Source organism: Microplitis mediator, chromosome 5, assembly GCF_029852145.1.
Source record: "Microplitis mediator isolate UGA2020A chromosome 5, iyMicMedi2.1, whole genome shotgun sequence".
NCBI classification, from domain to species: Eukaryota; Metazoa; Arthropoda; class Insecta; order Hymenoptera; family Braconidae; genus Microplitis; species Microplitis mediator.
In genome coordinates, this window is record NC_079973.1 from 2,254,799 (window position 1) to 2,273,660 (window position 18,862).

The 18,862-nt window shown below is 28.7% G+C and overlaps 3 protein-coding genes and 1 long non-coding RNA gene across 5 annotated transcripts; 3 read left to right on the forward strand and 1 right to left on the reverse strand.

Annotated features, from left to right (window-relative positions):
- Positions 1-155: 155 nt before the first annotated feature.
- LOC130669044 (uncharacterized) lies at positions 156-1,977 on the forward strand. The gene is made up of 2 exons (XR_008990110.1): positions 156-279; positions 620-1,977. It is a non-coding gene; the product is annotated as an uncharacterized LOC130669044 (long non-coding RNA).
- On the reverse strand, positions 1,706-5,025 carry LOC130669034 (surfeit locus protein 4 homolog). Its single transcript, XM_057471698.1, has 4 exons — positions 4,902-5,025; positions 4,679-4,820; positions 3,400-4,074; positions 1,706-2,238 (listed from the first exon to the last, which is right to left on the reverse strand). Exons 2-4 carry the CDS (start codon positions 4,727-4,729, stop codon positions 2,152-2,154), a joined length of 813 nt encoding a protein of 270 aa, XP_057327681.1. The 5' UTR covers positions 4,730-4,820; positions 4,902-5,025; the 3' UTR covers positions 1,706-2,151.
- Positions 5,026-5,881: 856 nt separating this feature from the next.
- On the forward strand, positions 5,882-11,179 carry LOC130669031 (choline-phosphate cytidylyltransferase A-like). 2 transcript variants are annotated; one of them, XM_057471694.1, is made up of 9 exons: positions 5,882-6,377; positions 6,756-6,877; positions 7,143-7,251; positions 7,321-7,437; positions 7,900-8,051; positions 8,140-8,361; positions 8,440-8,607; positions 8,975-9,096; positions 9,908-11,179. In XM_057471694.1, the coding sequence occupies exons 2-9, from the start codon at positions 6,773-6,775 to the stop codon at positions 10,011-10,013; spliced, it is 1,101 nt and encodes a 366-aa protein (XP_057327677.1). In that variant the 5' UTR covers positions 5,882-6,377; positions 6,756-6,772; the 3' UTR covers positions 10,014-11,179. The 2 variants fall into 2 exon arrangements, with proteins under 2 accessions (XP_057327677.1, XP_057327678.1); XM_057471695.1 differs by lacking the exon at positions 5,882-6,377 and adding an exon at positions 6,608-6,627.
- Positions 11,180-15,807: 4,628 nt separating this feature from the next.
- LOC130669032 (kelch repeat and BTB domain-containing protein 3-like) lies at positions 15,808-17,081 on the forward strand. The gene is made up of 2 exons (XM_057471696.1): positions 15,808-15,928; positions 16,033-17,081. The coding sequence occupies exon 2, from the start codon at positions 16,129-16,131 to the stop codon at positions 17,077-17,079; it is 951 nt and encodes a 316-aa protein (XP_057327679.1). The 5' UTR covers positions 15,808-15,928; positions 16,033-16,128; the 3' UTR covers positions 17,080-17,081.
- The last annotated feature ends 1,781 nt before the right edge of the window (positions 17,082-18,862 follow it).

An 18,862-nucleotide genomic window follows, 5' to 3' on the forward strand; every position in this document is an offset into this window, starting at 1 on the left:
ATAATCACTTGCTATTGCTAAGCCATCTTATATGTACATATACAGTTAACAATAAGATGACACGTAAAGTTAACAAGCGAATGCAACTGACATGAAACAGCTGTTTTGTTACTATACCAATACCAGCAAAGATGGACAGTGGAATGAAATTTAAAACGGCGCCACTTGCTATTGTCATTTGATAAAGTTTCAAAAAAATATTAGAAGAGTTGTGATTGTGATACAGCGCAGCTAAGCATAGAAAACATGTTTTTAAAAATGATACTAAAGTTAGCCAAGGTCTGATAATTTTTGAATTTTCTTTTAAACAATAAATTATAAAAAAAAAATATTTGAAAAAATTGATGAGTGTGAATGTAGCAGACATCAGACAAATTTAAAATTATAAATAAAGAGAGTAAATAATTAAAAAATGAAATTTAAAAAAAATGCGCATTTCAAAAATTTAAAAATTAATAAGTGCATTTTCTATAAATGTTTTTTTTGTTAATAATTTTATCTATTTATTTATAATTTTAGATTTGTCTGATGTCTGCTACATCCACACTCTTAAAAATTGCACCTATAGTTCTTTCAATTTTCTACATGTGCATATTTTTATTTTTTTTTTTTATTTCAGAGTTAGTATATTTCCAACTTGAAGCTTTTATGGGATGGGTCACTAGCCGTAAATAAACAGAGTGACGATAACCCTTTAAAATTTAGGTGTAACCTGTATTACGCTATTACTTTTTGCTGCTGTTTGTGTCAAGTCTCTAAGCAGATATTTTTTTTTACGACAAATTTCATGATACTGAAGTTAGCAGACGTCTAATAATTTTTGGATTTTTTTTTAGACGATAAACCAGAAGAAAAAAAATATTTGAAAAAATTGCACCTGTAGTTTTTTAAATTTTCTACATGCGCATATTTTTAGTTTTTTTTTTTCTTTAAATTTAATTGTTCAAAAAAAAATCAAAAAATTTTGAACTGTCTGCTAACTTCAGGATCATCAAATTTCTCATTATTTTGTCAACACTTTGGTGCATTCATAAGTCAAAATCAGCCTCAAAGTTCTTACAGATATCATAAAGCCAAGTAACACATTTGGCTTTGTGACATCTGTAAGATCGCAGTTTTTTGACCTAAGGCGCCAAAATGGTGACAAAATTATCAGAAATTTATCACTGAAAAAATATCTGCTAAAAGACTTGACAGAAGTGACGAAAAAAAGTAAATTACTAACGAGTCCGAATGACGTCAATTGATGACTTTTTTAAGACCAAAAAAAGAAGACAAACTCCAAGATCAACATCTGTATATCTTCTTTCTATAAAAAAATTTGGCTCTGAGACAAAATAAAATTTGTCTTGTCATCTTAAAGTTGTCTCTGTACTACACGGGTATTTATTCAAAAATCAAAAAATTGTCAATTGTCAGCTACATTTCAAACTCATAAATGTTTAACCACGTGGTTTTAAATTTAAATAATTAAAACCCACATGATAAATAGACTGTTTAGTTACAACAATAATTATTCATCAACTTGCTGATGAATTGAGTTTAAAAATTACATAAAAAAATTAATTGATTGAATAACTAAGTTACATATTATAAACCAGGTGTATGAATTATTTATATAAACAATAATAGAGTTACTTAATAACATCAGTCAATGAATTACACTATTGATCGGGCATTTGGGTTAATTAAATTACAAGTAATAAAATTTAAACCAAAAAAAGTCTGTATTTTCAAATACAATGATAATTGCTCACTGTAATATTTACAATACCATTCTTATTAATATGTAGTATAAATAAGTCTTAAGTTGCATTTAATTATGTTCTCTCATGACCCAACATCCATATCTAAAAACTTACAAATTTCCCAGCAATAATTAAATTTCTTTTTTAACTTTACATATCTCATGAATTTTACTTAAAATTTATTATTACATAATTAATATATTATTTAAATCCCGGCCGATGAATTAAATCCACGATAATATAATATGACAATTTAAATTTAGTGTACAGTATAAAATTAATTTATATTCCATTGAAGATTTGTGTGTCAAATTTAAAATAGTGGACAGTAACACATGCTCGAGGTCCAAGGATGAGTTTTTATTTTTTATGGTTAATATTTTAAGTCTATTTAATAAGACATCTACCATTGCTTTTTGTGTTCGTCCATAGACACACCACCTGGACCAAGTGACACAATCATCAAAAGTCCTCCAACAACTGATAAAGTCTAAAAAAAAAAATATAAACTTCATTACTTATCTTCAATTAATAATAATAATTTTTATATTAATAATTTCTATATATAAATTTATCTCTTTAATCAGTTATATAATTTTGTTATTAAATACAACTGGGAAATCCGATCCATTTTATTGGTTAAATTTCATGAACCCAACTCACATCTTCAGAGCTTCTTTACTACAAAGTAAAATTTTACAAACCTACAATTTTAAAAATAATTTTTAAATTTTACAAACGTAACTCACTTGAAGAAACGTGCAAATTTACTTTATTATTATTTTTATTATTTAAAAAAATTCCCACGTTTCTCTGAGTCGCGTTTATAAAAATGTAATAATTATTTTTTAAAAAAGATCCTGAAGTTAGCAGACAATTAAAAATTTTTGGATTGTTTTTTAAACAATTAAATTTAAAGAAAAAAAAAACTAAAAATATGCGCATGTAGAAAATTTAAAAGTCTACAAGTGCAAATTTTTTTTTCAAAATTTATCGTTTTTTCAAAAATCCAAAAATTATTAGACGGCGGCTAATTTCAGTTTCATTTTTAAAAATAGTAAGTTTATAAAATGTTAATTTAAAACTTCACTTTACAGTTAACACTGGGCCATACCTACGAAATTTTCAGGTTTTAGATTTTTTTTTCTTTTTTGTCGCTATCCTCCCTATTGGGCCTCGTGCTACTATGAGTGTGAATGTAGCAGACATCAGACAAATTAGAAATTATTAATAATTAGAGTAAATAATTAATAAAATTAAATTTTAAAACAATGCGCATTTAGAAAATTTTGAAATTAATAAGTGCATTTTTTATAAATATTTTTTTTTTAAATATGTACTCTATTTATTTATAATTTTAAATTTGTCCGTCTGCTACATTCACACTGATGTGCGAATTAAATATTTATGAGTCTAATGATGAAAATTTTCCAAGGAACTTGTCTTCGTTTTTCCAAAAGCTAAAAAACCACAGTAATGATAATGAATAAACCAATTAATAGAAATCTAAAATTCTATACTTTGTGTTTGTACTCAGCCTCAAGGTCTGAAGATGTGAGCATTGAGTTCATGAAACGTCAACCGTTGAAGTGGGTCAGATTTGCCAGTTATTTTATTCAACAAAATACTAATAATATAATAAATAAATTACCTGGAAGAAATCGTATTTCAGGAAGTCCCTAAGTGGCCTGTGGTCTGGAATAGTCCACCAAGCATTGTGGTACATATTTAATGCCGAGAGCATCAAAACAAGCAACAAGGCACTGAGCTTTGTTTTATAACCAATAGTAACAAATACCATCAAAATGCCTCCAATAATATCCTGCGTTATTTGCAAAAATGATATTTCAAATCGTATTAACGTAATAAACATAAATGCTAAAAGTACACGCCCAGCTAATTGCAAGTAATTTTTAGGTTTGTTGTCACCAAGTGTGGGCACACCAGCAAATAGCGATCTTCCTTCAACACGTGATTCAGCAAGCACCAGCAACAACGCACCAATAAGTGCCAAATTACGGAATAAAAATTGAATATCCCACAGAATATTGTAGGCAAGTGTCTGGAGTACGACTATAAAAAATAGTATTCCGCAAGCAATGGTGACTTTGAATCTTCCAATTACCATCACACAACCTCCTAATTGTCCTATCAGATTTACAAGGACGAATAAGGTCGCCAAGAATTTACCACATCCCCAAGTCATGTCCATGTACTCTCTCTGTTCATTCCATTGAAACCACATTCGCAAGCCATCCTCGAGGAACGTGGCAATAAGACACAGCCGTGCAAGTGTTGGTAGAACATGTTTACCATTACGAATTACCTGCAAATAATCATTCATATCAATTACTGTCCTTGAAATTTATTTGATTAACATTAAAAGTTTTGATATTCAAAAATTGTTTGTTTTTTTAAACTTAAAAATATGTGATAAGTGATTACGTGGACAGCTGGGTATCTTGTTAGATAAATAAATATAATTATAAATTTTCAGTACGAAATTATTGCTGATGATAATGACAACAATAACAATGATAAAAAATATATAAAGACGGAGTATAAAAAAAATAATGCGAATAATGACTAGACAACGCGGAATAAAAGCATAACCTGCAGTGACTCTTAAACTATGATGTTTGTGATTGGTAGGTTGCACTTGGCACAATATGATAATGTACAAACAAATCACAAGTGTAACAATAAAAGACAGTTGTAGATAAAAATATGTTGAGGTAAAATATGTGCGTGATATTGTCTGGTCACGATGACGTTGACAGGGAAACACACCTGTCTCCCACAGGAAAAAAAATACACATCCGTGTTTAATGACTTGTGTTTTGATAATAAATATGAACTTTTAAAAAGTATATATATTTGAAATAATTTATTTATAAATTAAATTTTGTTATTAGTTGAAAAATAATTACCTGGTCGGCAACCTCCTCGGCTTTAGTTACTATTTCGTGTTGAATCTCCATCGTGCTTATTCAAAAATGAAAAAAAAAGGACCCATCCACACACCACACGTCGCATACACGCACGCAAAAGAACCACAGCTAGCTCGTAGCCACCAGTAGCCACCTATAATAATTCAAGACAATTTTAATTCATACACAACAATTATTTATATGTACTACTTTTAATACACGTACTTATTTATATGTATATGTATTTTAAGAGAGCTCCAAAAGATCTTTTTCGAGTGATGTGGAGATATACTGCGCAATTTTACACGCATACCCTCACTTCCGGTTCACGTGTCACCCGCCAAATTATTACCTATTCAAATAATTTTATTTAACATATATATATACATATTTTACTACTTATATATTATTTAAATATGTTAATTTAAGAAATAAAATTAATAATTGTAAAATTACGGATTTCAAATTCAAATGAATTCCCGCGTTTTTTAAAAATTAATAGATTTACATTAAATTCAAATGCTAGCTGTCATTAAAACGTCAGTTAGCAATAAAATACAATGAATTAATAATAAATAATTAATAAATGTCGTAATTAATAATTAATATGAAATTTGCATAAAAATAAACCTTGGATTTATCAATGACTTCGATCGCGTTAATTATTAAATGATTCTCTACTTTAATTTCATTCTCTTTTTTGAGCCTATAAGAATAATTATGATCCACTAAAAATATTATTTATCATCGGTATAATTTATCTATTTTTAGTATCAATAAAAAAAAAAAAAAAGAATTTTGAAACGTGTGACGTCGGATCATCCGATGTTACGTCGATTCGCATTCCAGTGATAATTACCGGGAAAGTGCGTTATGTATTAAATTAATTCTGCGTAAATAAATTAATTAATTTTATCTGCAATAACTTTAATCATTTACCACTAATTATATTAACTGACCTCTGCATTAATTACCAATTAATGAATTAATAAATTACTAAAAATTATAATCGCGTATTTGAATTCAAATAGAACGTAAATTTAAATTTGCGTGCAATTAAATAGATGTTGAAATTTTTTTTAAAAATTTAAATTTAAAACAATTACTCGGTAATTTTAAAATTAATCGCAGTAGTAGCTGAGGTTTTAGTTGATACGGCCCTGGTTTTACTCGTACCTCCCTTCCTCTACTTGTCGGCATAAAAGAACAGCTGAACAGTTTATGTAGTTGAGCTGAGTCGACTTGACTATTTCACTTAGTTTTGCTTATTGCATATATATCGTACGATAAGTAATTGCGTTTGTACGTAGTATCGGCTTTACAGTACTGAGTACTCACAAGTCAGTAACAGTTGTGACATTGTGCAAAGTGGGTAAAAAATAAACCATACTTCAAAAAATTCAAATAATTATTTTTAAAATTTTATTTAAATTCGTATTTTTTACGCCCTCTGTTTAAAATTAATTATTTCATAATTGGATTTAAACCCGACCGGTTTTGGTGTCAACTCATAGTTTGGAGCTCATGCATATGTATACGTACACTTAAATATATATGTATATATATTTGTTAAATATATATGTGTATGGAGACATAGATATAAAAGTTTAAAAAGTGCGTGGGCTGACAAGGGATTTGAAAGCTTGTAGGAATCACAGCTAGGTCAGCTGCTGGGCATGTGGAATCGTAAATTTCAGTGGTATGTCATTCTGTGTCCGGCTTTTTTATATACGTGTCATATTTTATTAACTTTATATATATTTTAATTGTTCATTTATTTTTTTATTCATATGTTTTTATTTTCCGACGCGCTATTATTTTTCATATCAATATCACATATATTTATAATCATTGCGATTGGCCATTAAAATTTTGATAAAAAAAAAAAAATAATTTTTTTGAATATTTATATCTTGGATTTTAAAAGTTTTTAATTTAATTTTAAGCAGGTGAGATTAGTTGTCATGTTTTTAAAAAATATTTAGTATCGATCAGTTTAGACATCTGATGAAATGACACATGAGTTGATAAAAAATATATATGACAATTTGATATCTATTTTATAAACTTGTTACAGGTAACGAGTACTCGAATATGATGGAAGAGGAAATAAAATCAAACATGAGCTGTGAAGTTAATTACGAAAACGGAGAAGATAAATCGACGGGTTCGCGAGATGATTCTCCAGTAGTATTCCCGGTAAATATATAATATGTATATATAAATCTATTTATATCTTTATAAATAATATGTGTAATAGGATAATAAAACATAAAACATTTCCGTTCTTATTGTATAGAATATTTGTCATTACTGTTGACTAATCATCCATACTATTGTTACTTTACTTTATACACATATAGTTTATCAGAGTGTTTAAGTATTGGTCGTACATCAATTACTTAACTTGTAAATAAAAAAAAAATTTTTAATTTTAATGTTTTACATTTTATCGTAATTGCAGTCGATATACCGCGAAGCGCCATTCAGTGATGACCCGGAGGCCATCGCCGAGCTGGAAGCCTGTGATTATGCTGATAAAATCACCATCAAGATGGCCAAGAGCGGCAAAGGTTTTAATAATTATTGAGATCAATTATTTTGAGTAATTACATCATTTAGTAATCAAATATTTAATTTAGCATCCAGGCGGGTCAGAGTTTACGCTGATGGGATTTACGATCTGTTCCATCAAGGGCACGCACGTCAACTCATGCAGGCGAAAAATATTTTCCCAAATGTCTACTTGATTGTCGGCGGTAAGACAATATTTAAATTGACACTAATTGGCTGCACTAGTTTATCAATAATTTTTTAATTACTATGACGGGGATTCTACGGTTTCCGTGGCGCCGCCAAATGACCGCGAATTCATATAGAACTCAAAAAAATAAGACTTTTTTAAAGATAAAATTTTTTGATGTCTCGCTTAGTTTTCGAGAAAAATGGATTTTGGGAAAAATGTGATTTTTTAATAAAAGTAAAAAACTTCACAGATTTTAATATCTTCATTTTTTTTTTGTATTTTTTTCCGAAAACTAAATTTAAAGATGAAAATTTTGAAAAAAGAAATGTCTGGATTAGTCCATTTTTGAACAAGTTACAGCTATTTGAAAAAAAGTTTTATTTTCTCAAGTTCTACAAGAATTCGCGGTCATTTGACGGCGCCAGGGAAACCGTAGACTTCCCATTATGACAAATAATAAAATATGCAATTTTAGTTTGTAACGACGAATTGACTCATATGAAAAAAGGTCGAACCGTTATGACGGATGACGAAAGATATGAAGCAGTACGGCATTGCCGTTACGTTGATGAAGTAGTGCGAGACGCACCATGGGAATTAGATGAGGAATATCTAGCTAAACATAAAGTAAAAAAATATTTGTAGCTTACGTTTCACTTTGTCATATTTAATTGCATAATTATTATCATTCTTATCATAAAATTTAAACTTACAGATAGACTTTGTAGCTCACGATGACATCCCGTATTCGACTGATGAAGCTGATGATGTGTACGCGTCGATAAAAGCCAAGGGTATGTTTGTAGCAACGCAAAGAACTGAAGGTGTCTCGACATCAGACATCGTTGCGAGAATCGTCAAAGACTATGATATTTATGTCAGAAGAAATTTAGCTAGAGGATACAGCGCCAAGGAGCTGAATGTCTCGTTTTTAAGTGTAAATTAAAAATTTGCTGGTTTAATTTATAAGTTTTTTCATAAAAGTGATATTTATAAATTTGTTTTGGTTGTTTAGGAAAAGAAGTTCAGGTTACAGAACAAATTCGATGACTTAAAAGACAAGGGGAAGCGTGTGATGGAAAACATTGAGGAAAAACGTATGGACATGATAAGTAAATGGGAGGAAAAATCTCGTGATTTTATTGATGCCTTTTTATTATTATTTGGCAGAGAAGGTCGATTGGTGTGTAAAAGATTACCTTTTTATTTTATTTTATTTTTTTTGATATCTTTTATTGTTACTGGACTTGCTCACCTTTACCTTACAAGAAAATTATCAAGTGGAATCTCGCATCTTTTGCATTAACAAATTTTACCCAAGTGATAACGTTTCTCAATTAACAATCTTTTATCTCTACTTACTTATTTATTTATTTATAAACAAACCCCAATGTTTTATTTATTTTATAAATGTTCCTTTTAATAAAATATCATTCATCAATCTCATTCATGTCTTTATTCGTTGAGTTTAAGATAAGATAAATTATTGATAAATTTATAATATACTATATTTATTGATGTTAATTAATCAATTGAATAATTTTTTGCAGTCGACAATCTGGAACGAAAGTAAAGGTCGATTAATGCAGGCACTTTCACCCCCAGCAAGTCCTAAAAGAGCGGGTAGTCCAAATGGAAGTAGTAGTAGTAATAATGACGATGATCAAGTCAGGTAATTATATTTTCATGATGCCAGCATTGGAATTTGAAGTTTCAGTGTCTCTGCTGCCAGTAGAAAGGAGCGAATTTCAGTCCAATGCAGTCAGCGAGCAGAGACATTTAAGTTTCGTCCCTCGGGAAGAAGCAAATAAAGTCTGCCCGCTGACTGAAGGCTTTCGCAATTTAAACTCTGATACTTGTGATTTATTTAATACACAGAAAAAAAGGATTTCGTAGCGTCAGAAATATTTTGCATTACAAATTGAAGACAAATATTTTCTTAAGTCTAGAAAAAATTTCTTGCAGGAATTTTTTTATCGCCTCAAAAAATTTTTTTTGCTCAAGAAAATTTTTTTTTTCAATTTATAATGAAAAAAATTTATTGAGACAAGTCAAAATTTTCTTGGGACGAGTAAAAATTTTTAGCACCAAGAAATCCTTTTTTTTGTGTAGTAATTTCGAAGCATTAATTTTATTTACGTAAATGACAGTTCTGACTGTGATTAAGTTTTATAAAAATTAGTGTCAATGATAAATAGTATTTATAGTTTCTGCTTAATTATAAATTGCAAATGACAATTTACGCTTACGCTGATAATTGATCACACCATTGGTCTTAAATTGACTTGTTTCTGACTGGCTGCTGACACTGAAACTTTAAGTTCCAACGCAGGTAATCATGAAAAATCTAGTGTGTAACTCAGGATGAAAGACGATTTCAGACTTCACCCTGGTCTGAAATCGTTTTGTTTCATCCCTGGTCACACAATATACTATAAATTAAATTTATCAAACTATCAATTAATTATATTTTTTTTTTTTAGTCCACCACCAAAGAAAACTGGTCGTTATGATTTCCCAAATAATAGTAATCACTATCTAAGTGATGATTACAGTGATGACGAAGAAATAAATTCACATTCCAAATAATTAGAAATTTAGTTTATTATTTAATTCGTAATATTTTTATCTGAACAATCTTTGATATTTGTAATAAATTGATATTTAGACTCATGTTAAAGCCTAGAAATATTCTAGAATTTTTTCTTTATTTTTTATTTCAAATTAATTGACTTGTAATTTATTTATTGTAAAGATGGAAGGAAAATAGCACAATTAGGTTGCAATTATGACTTTCAAAGTTAGTATTGAATTTTAAAGTAATTGCATTATCAAATGACCTAGTCAGTTGTTATTGCATTAAATATTTATAACAAAAACGTTTAGAAAAATTGATAGATTATTTTTTTTTATTTTATTATATTTTTTTTTTTAATTAAGCACATCAAGTTGTTGACTTTTGTGATCTGTATCAATCAGAATTTGTTTGTTACACCACTAGCTTTTTTTTAACTCATATTTTATGTGTAATCCAGTGAATGAATTGATAACTTTGTAATTAAATTAGGATTTATTAAAATAATTTATTGTGCGCGTGAAAAAAAAGTGTTTCACATGCGAGAGAAGTGACATACATATATACAAATATTTATTTTTGCTATAATTGTCCGTTGATAAGATAATTTACACCGCTGTTAGTCTCGTCAACGCACCAAGTTGTTCATCTATTATTATTATTTTATATTTTAGTTACTAAATGTTAATTTATCCACAATAAAATATTAGTGTGGATGTATTCGACATCAGACAAATTTCAAATTACAAATAAATGGAGTAAATAATAAAAAAAAAAAAATATTTATAAAATATGCTCTTGTTAATTTCAAAACTTTTTAAATGCGCATTTTTAAAAATTTTATTTCACTAATTATTTACTCGATTTATTAATAATTTAAAATTTGTCTGATGTCTGGTACATTCACACTCATAATAAAATATAATAAAATGGCAGCTTAATTTTTAATTAGTATATTAGCTTAAAAATATACTAGATGCTTAATAAATTAATGGCCCAATTAATACGTAGGTTAATTTATGTTTTAAATAAACAAAAGTTGATAATTGTCATCGTGATAAAAGGGCCATAATTAACCATTGGTGCCTAAAAAATTCAACTTAGTAATTAAGCGCCCATACAATGTAATAGTGTGTACATTTTTTATGAGACTAAATGGAAAAACAAACAAAAAAACAAATATTCAATCGCATTATCATTTTTTTTTAACATACTAATAAACGATTAGATGATTCTGAAGTTCGCTGACGTCTAATAATTTTTGGATTTTTAAAAACGACTACAAGCAAAAAAAATTTTTTAAAATTGCGCCTATAATTTTACTGATTTTCTACATATGCATATTTTTAATTTTTTCTCGTAATTCGTTTGTTGAAAAAAAATTCAAAAATTATTAATTGTCTGCTAACTATAGGATCATGACAATTAGTCACTTTTACTAACAATAATTATAAATTATTCAAAAATAATTTACCTCTAAATTGAGCAAAAATTAACCGCAAGTTTTTTTTCAAAGTTTTACTGTCAAATTGTCAGCAAATTTCAGGCAATTTCAATGTTAAATTAACGAGTGTAAATGTAGCAGACTTATGATAATTTTTAAATTACATATAAAAAAATTAAAATGATAAAATTTTAAAAAATGCATGTACTGAATTTTGAATTCTCTAGGCATGGATTTTTTAATTTTTATTTTATGGTCTAATTTATTATTTCAAAGTTTTGAAAATTGTCAGATGCCCGCTAACTTTACTATCATGTTAAATTACTGTAAATTTCAAGTTAAAGTGGGTATTAGGGTGGGATAATCGCCACAGAGACTTAATATTTTTGGTGGTAACTTTAAAATTTGTAGTAACTTTGTTATTACTACTCTAGATATCCCTAACTTTCCGTCGTATGTCTGCTACTTTCAGAGTCATTTTTATGAGTGTGAATGTAGCTGACAATTTTTTAAATTTTTGAATGAGTGAATACAATGTAAGTACAATAAAAATAAAAACACGCGTACTTAAATAATTGAGAAACATTTTTTTTAATTGCGTTATTTTAAGTAATTTATTCATTTACTTAAAATTTGTCTCATATCTGATGAGTATGAATGTAGCAGACATTAAACAAAATTTAGGAATTTTAAATAAATTAATTAGTCAATTAAAATAATTAAATTAAAAAAAATGCGCGTGCTGACCTTTCATTGGTCTAAGTACGCATTTTTAAATTTTTACCCTACGTACATTCCATTTTTTATTTCAAAAATTCAAAATTTTCCCACTTGTCAGGTACATTACACTCATCATCGTGTCTGCTACACACTCTTGATACTTAATAGTAATTTTAAGTATTATAAATAAATAATAACTGGATTTTTTTTTTCAATTTTTAACGTTTTAGAAATTTATTTAAAAAAAAATTATGTATAATATATTTATTAGGAAAATGAACAGTTTAATAAAAGACATGAGAATATTGAATTTATTTATAAATTTTTATTATGACCAAATATCAGTATTTTCCGATGAAAAAAGATTTTATACAATTGTATAAAATTATATACAAAAAATGGCCCGATCCAATTGTATACAACTGTATAAAAATTGTATACAATTCTATACAAAATGTATACAAGTCTATATAATTATATACAATTCTATATAATCATATACAATTCTATATAATTGCAATATATAGAATTGAATATAATTATATAGAATTGTATACAATTTCTATACAAATTGTATACAATTGCATCGGGCCATTTTTTCTATCCAATTTATATATAGTCTATATATAATTATACGTGTACTTGGCGCGAGACACTACCGTGTCTCCTGATATAGTCTATATATAATTGTATAAAATTTTTTTTCATCGGGTTGACACAAGAAAGTTATAAATTACTTCCTCTTGGATACACCAACAGTACGACCACGTCGTCCAGTTGTTTTGGTGTGTCGACCACGTACACGGAGACCCCAATAATGACGGAGTTATTGTATTGACGGAGACCTCGGTGAGCACGAATTTTCTTCATACGCTCCAAATCTTCACGCAATTTTGAATCCAAGTTGGAACTTGTAAACTGTGGCAAGAAAAAAAATAAATTAATATCACATATATATTTTTTAATAGAATTTAAAATAAATAAACAGGTAATAATGTTGCATGCTGATTTAAATCATAAGTTGCACTCAAACAATCGGATTTGTTATTCAAGTAAACTATAATGCAGTTTATCTGGCATAGATTACCAGCCAAATGATTAGTTTAAATTGAATCAACTAAATATATGGAAGAGGAGGAAGTCACCGGTGCTAAGCAGCAGCAGAAGTAGTTCAGTGCTCGCCACTAGATCGCACCCAACCTCTTGTTCTGTTCCTGGTTAGATACATATTTCAGAGTTGTTGTATTCTATATTTAGAAACAACTCTGGTTCGATAAATTATATCAGTATATTTTACAATTAAATTTAAGCCGTCTTAGCAAACAGACCATTTAAGATTAAGGACAAGTTCCCAAACAGCCTAATGTTAAATGAATCAGCCTAAGCTAATAAAACTTGTATATAATGTAAATAATTTAGATATAGCTAGTTAATAAGTAAAGTTAAGTTAGACATAAGTACAGAGAAATTGATTCTAATACAATTAAGCAGTCTTAAATTCATGAAAATCACGATAAAATCTAAAACATCATCTGCACTATGTGTCACAATAATCGACTGGACTCAAGATGAGAATGTATTATTTTCATAATTGAATTAATTTTGATAAAAGGGCGATTCCATTATTTTTCATTTCTTTTAGAACTCTCGCTTGAGAATGGAACTCTTCGAAGAAAAGAATCATAAAAAAAAATACAACTAGAAAGTCTCCGGCGCTGCTATAGTCCTCAAAGCGGAGACAAAATCGTAAAATACAAAAATTTTAAACATGCATTTAACGTTTCAAGGACTTCACAAATAATGTAGTCAGCGCCTTGACTTGGGTATTGCATCAAAAAGTATTGTTCAAATATTTCAAAAAGCAAACTGAAATATATGAAAAACCATTCGAGTATGGAAGAAGACATGTAAATTTACGTTTGTTTTTAAATTCTTAATTTTATTTATTCGATATTTACTTCAAGTCTACTTGAAATCATTAAAAAGATTTACTTGTCGTTCCGTAGATTAATCAATCAAAGCTATGGAACTTGGTCGTTGAAAAGTTATTGATTGAAATCAAGAAAATAATTTGTTTATTATACATTCAAAACTGAGATTACATGATCATGCTAATTTGTAGCGGGAAACCATCCACAGAAATGCTTCAAGTCAGGAATATAACAACTCTGAAATAAGTTTCTTACCAGGGACACCTACAAGCTGTGGGCGCCATCTAGTGGTGAGCACCGAACTACTCCCACTGCTGCTGCCTAGCACCATAACTTTCTCTCCACCATAGTTATCTTTTCTCCCAAAAAATTTTTCTCTTAGTTTAAATCTTGATGAAAGCCAACAGCAGCGTGAGTTTATAACTTTAGTTAACAAAAAAAAAAAAAAAATGGTTTGTGGACGATACAATAGGAATTCGTTTCGTAAAAAATGCTGACGATTGGTGGTATCGACATTTTGTCAATTTTTTTATTTTTCTTGATTTTAATGTAAAAGACAAGAGAAAATTTTTTGAGAGGATATATATGGAGGAAAAAGTCTCCGGTGCTAGGCAGCAATAACACAAGTAATTAATAAAATTTATTATTTAACGATTCAAATATTTATAAATGATCATGATAAATCCCCATCAATGATTTACCTTTTCGCGTGCATCGATTTCTCTTTTCAAATTCATACTTTCCCACCAACCACGTGGATCTAGGTGTCGTCTTCGCCTAGTGATTTAGTCGAAAAAAAAATGCCTATTGTTGAAAATGACATTGAATTACTTTTAAAGATAGTGTCTTGTGTGAATATGTATCAAATTAGGGGTTTGATAACCCTTTGCACGTATCAATTGATACAAGATTTCACCGTTGATAATATTATCAAAATTTTTATCGAAACTGATCGTTTTAAAGTACCTATTCTACATGAAGAAGCAATTCTGTATTTAGATTGCAATAAGGAACAAATATTGTACTCTGATGCGGTAAAAGAATTAAATGATTCGAAAGTACTGCAAGAGTTTTTCGTGGCTCGAGTGGAAATGAAGATTAGTGATAAATAGATTTTAATTTTTATCAGTTTATTATTATTATTACTTTAACTGTTTAAAAAATCTTATCTACATTATTAACTAAAATTTTAAATTATCAATAAACAATAAATTTTTATACGAATTATGTCTACTTATTAAAAAATAAATCCTTTTAATCCCAACGACTTGTTTATTTATATTAATTTATGATAATTATTTTTATACAATATTTTTTTTACGTAATTACTTTTGAAATAATTGTGTAGACGTTGGAAATAAATTAAGAGAAAACCATATTTGAAGAAATTTTCATTTGAACATGACTAATACCGCACATATTTCTAAAGCTACATATATTGAAAAGCTGATGCAAATTTTCCCAAAATCCCCCATTACAAATTAATGTATAAATATATATGATGTAACGGGGTGGAAACACCCCTGTATTTAAAATTAAAATTTTAAATCAACTCGCGCCAAAAGACTACACGATCTCCTCCCAATGACTGTCACTAAAGGTTATAAATATCATTCTAAATTATCGGGGTCGCTACAGTTGAGTTCTTCGGTATTTTGTCGTTCTGGGGTATGGAGGGTAGAGGTATCTCTATATTTTAGGGGTTGACTGAACGAAGCACGTGGCCCATCGCTCTTTTGACTCACAGCAACCGCCGTGGACTCGGGTTTCTTTTACTTGGAATCCTTTTTCGCAGTTTATACACAAAATTATTAATAACCATTACAATAATTTGGTAAGTTTAATCAATAAAGTATAGAAGTTTAATTATTAATAATTTAAATATAATTAATAATAATTTAAATATAATTAATAATAATTAAAAAAAATATTTTTCAGGTGATAACAATTAATCATAAAAAAAAAAATAAAAAAAAACGTGTTGATAAAAGTGTTAATTACATCCATAAAGCATTGTTGTTAAAACTCTTGAGAATGGATAGCAAAAATGAAAACAGTTTTATAGTCGAGCATCGGTGGAGCTCGGGGTTTCCATTAGACAATAATTGGAGTCAGCCGGAATGTTTCACGTTTCCAAATTATGATAAAATTTTTTTTTCCATGCATGTGAAAAACACCAAACCGACCTTTGAAGTTAAAATTGTTAAGAAAGGTATTTTTAATCCTAGTCGAGCGAAGATCACGATATATTATTTGGGATCATCTTATAGTGTCACAATGATAGACTGGAGTGGAAATGAAAGTGATACAATTTTGGTGAAAGAGCAGCCATATTCTATCGACCGTGGGTTTAAATGTAGAATAGAGCTGGATGAAATTGATTTTGATAAAGCTGATTTAAAAATATTGTCGTCTATATCCGGTATCAATGATCTAAATAAATATTTTCTTTCATCAAAATGGAGTGATGTCACCATTAAAGATAAAAATAACACAGAAGAACTACCGGCACACAAAGTCTTACTTGCTTCTAATAGTTGTGTTTTTGAGAGAATGTTTGAGACAAACATGAAGGAAGCCAGAGAAAATTGTATTCGCTTTGATGAGTTTGAAGCCGATACCATTACAGAAATGCTAAGATTTTTGTACACAGGGAGAGTTGAACCCGAGAATGATTACAACGTCCTTCTGAAATTATTAGAATTCTCACATATGTATCAAATAACTAAGTTAACAATTTATATGTCCTATAAATTGATACAGAATTTAACCGCTGACAATGTCATTGATATTTTGGTGAAAACCGATAAATTCAATGTCCCAAAATTACATGAGAAAGCACTTTTGTATTTAGATTGCATCAAAGAACGCATTTCGTTTTCCAAAGCCTTTGAAGAATTTAATAATTCTAAAGTTTTGAGGAAATTTTTTAAAAATAAAGTACAAATGAAGAATGATGAATTTGATATGGGAGATGACCAGTAAATTTGTGCTTTTTTTATATCTTATTTTATTTCTGTATAATTTATATTAATTCTAATTTTAAGCTATTTATATTTCTTATGTATGATCTAAATAATCGATTTTCAAATAAATAATTAATTTTTAAAAAATTTTTTTATTTTTTCAATAATCAACGAGCTTTACAGTCTCAAATTCATGTACAAAGGCGAAATTGCGCTTGTAAATAATTATTTAACTCTGATAGAGATATTAAAATTTTTTCATCTATTCGAAATTAAAAAATCAATTCAAATTTTTAATGTGAATAATGTGATTGATATTTTAATTAATATGGACAGGTTCAATCTTTAACTATCGAACAAAAAAACGCTTTATGATTAAATGAGGATTTTATTTCATGATTTCAGTAATGAGGAACACTGAGAGAAAAATTACTGCAAAATAATTCGAAGAACATCAACGAAAAATGGCAATTTATTTAAATGCTAGTGAAAAATTGTATGAAGGTTTTGAATGAAGATCAAAAGAAAAAAAAGCTAGCAAGTCAATAGTACTCAATACTATCCCAGAGAGTTGTCACTACTATACTGTTTTCCGCGTATTAGATTTAATTTTTTTAATTTCTTTTTCTAGAACTCTCAATTAAGAGAGGTACTTTTTGAAGGATGGGATACTCGAAAACAAATGGCACAACACGTCTTTGACGCCGCTTTTATTCACAAAGTCGAATCGAAGGCAAAAGACATGTAAATTTACATTTGTTTTTAAATTCTTAATTTTATTTATTCGATATTTAATTTAATTATACTCGAAATCATTAAAGATTTAGTTGCCGTTACTTAGATTAATAAATCAAAGTTATGGAACTTTGTCGTTGAAAAGTTATTGATTTAAATCAAGAAATTTATTTGTTTAATATTAATTCAAAACTGAGATTAAATGATGATGCTAATTTGTAGTGAGTAACTAGCTTCAGAAATGCTTCAAGTCAGGAATATAATAACTCTTTTTTTTTTTTTCAGCATATATATGTATATTAAGGACTTGGGCATTCCCAATCCAGCCAATCGAGTCGAATTCGTATACGAATCAAATTCACATCAGATCAAATTCATCATCGGCGACGGGACGAACCTCAGGGCCGAAAGACCTCACACTCTTTGTGTGAAAAATTCTTTCGGCATCCGCTGGGATTCGAACCCAGTGATCAAGTTCAAGAGGCCTAGGTCTTACGCCTGGGACCGCTCGGCCATGGTCACCTGTTTATAATAACTCTGAAATAAGTTTCTTACCAGGGACACCTACAAGCTGTGGGTGCCATCTAGTGGCGAGCACCGAACTACTCCCACTGCTGCTGCCTAGCATCGTAACTTCTTCTCCATAATATTTATCTTTTCTCCCAAAAAATGTTTTTCTTAGTTTAAGTCTTGATACAAGGCAACAGCAGCGTGAGTTTATAACTTTAGTTAACAAAAAAAAAAAAGAAAAATGTTTTTTGGACAATACAATAGGAATTCGTTTCGTAAAAAATGCTGACGATTGGTGGTATCGACATTTTGTCATTTATTTTTTATTTTCTTTGATTTTTAATGTAAAAGACAAGAGAAAATTTTTTGGGAGGATATATATGGAGGAAAAAGCCTCCGGTGCTAGGCAGCAATAACACAAGTAATTAATAAAATTTATTATTTAACGATTAAAATATTTATAAATAATCATGATAAATCCCCATCAATGATTCACCTTTTCGCGTGCATCGACTTCACTTTTCAAATAAATACTTTCCCGCCAATCACGTGGTTCC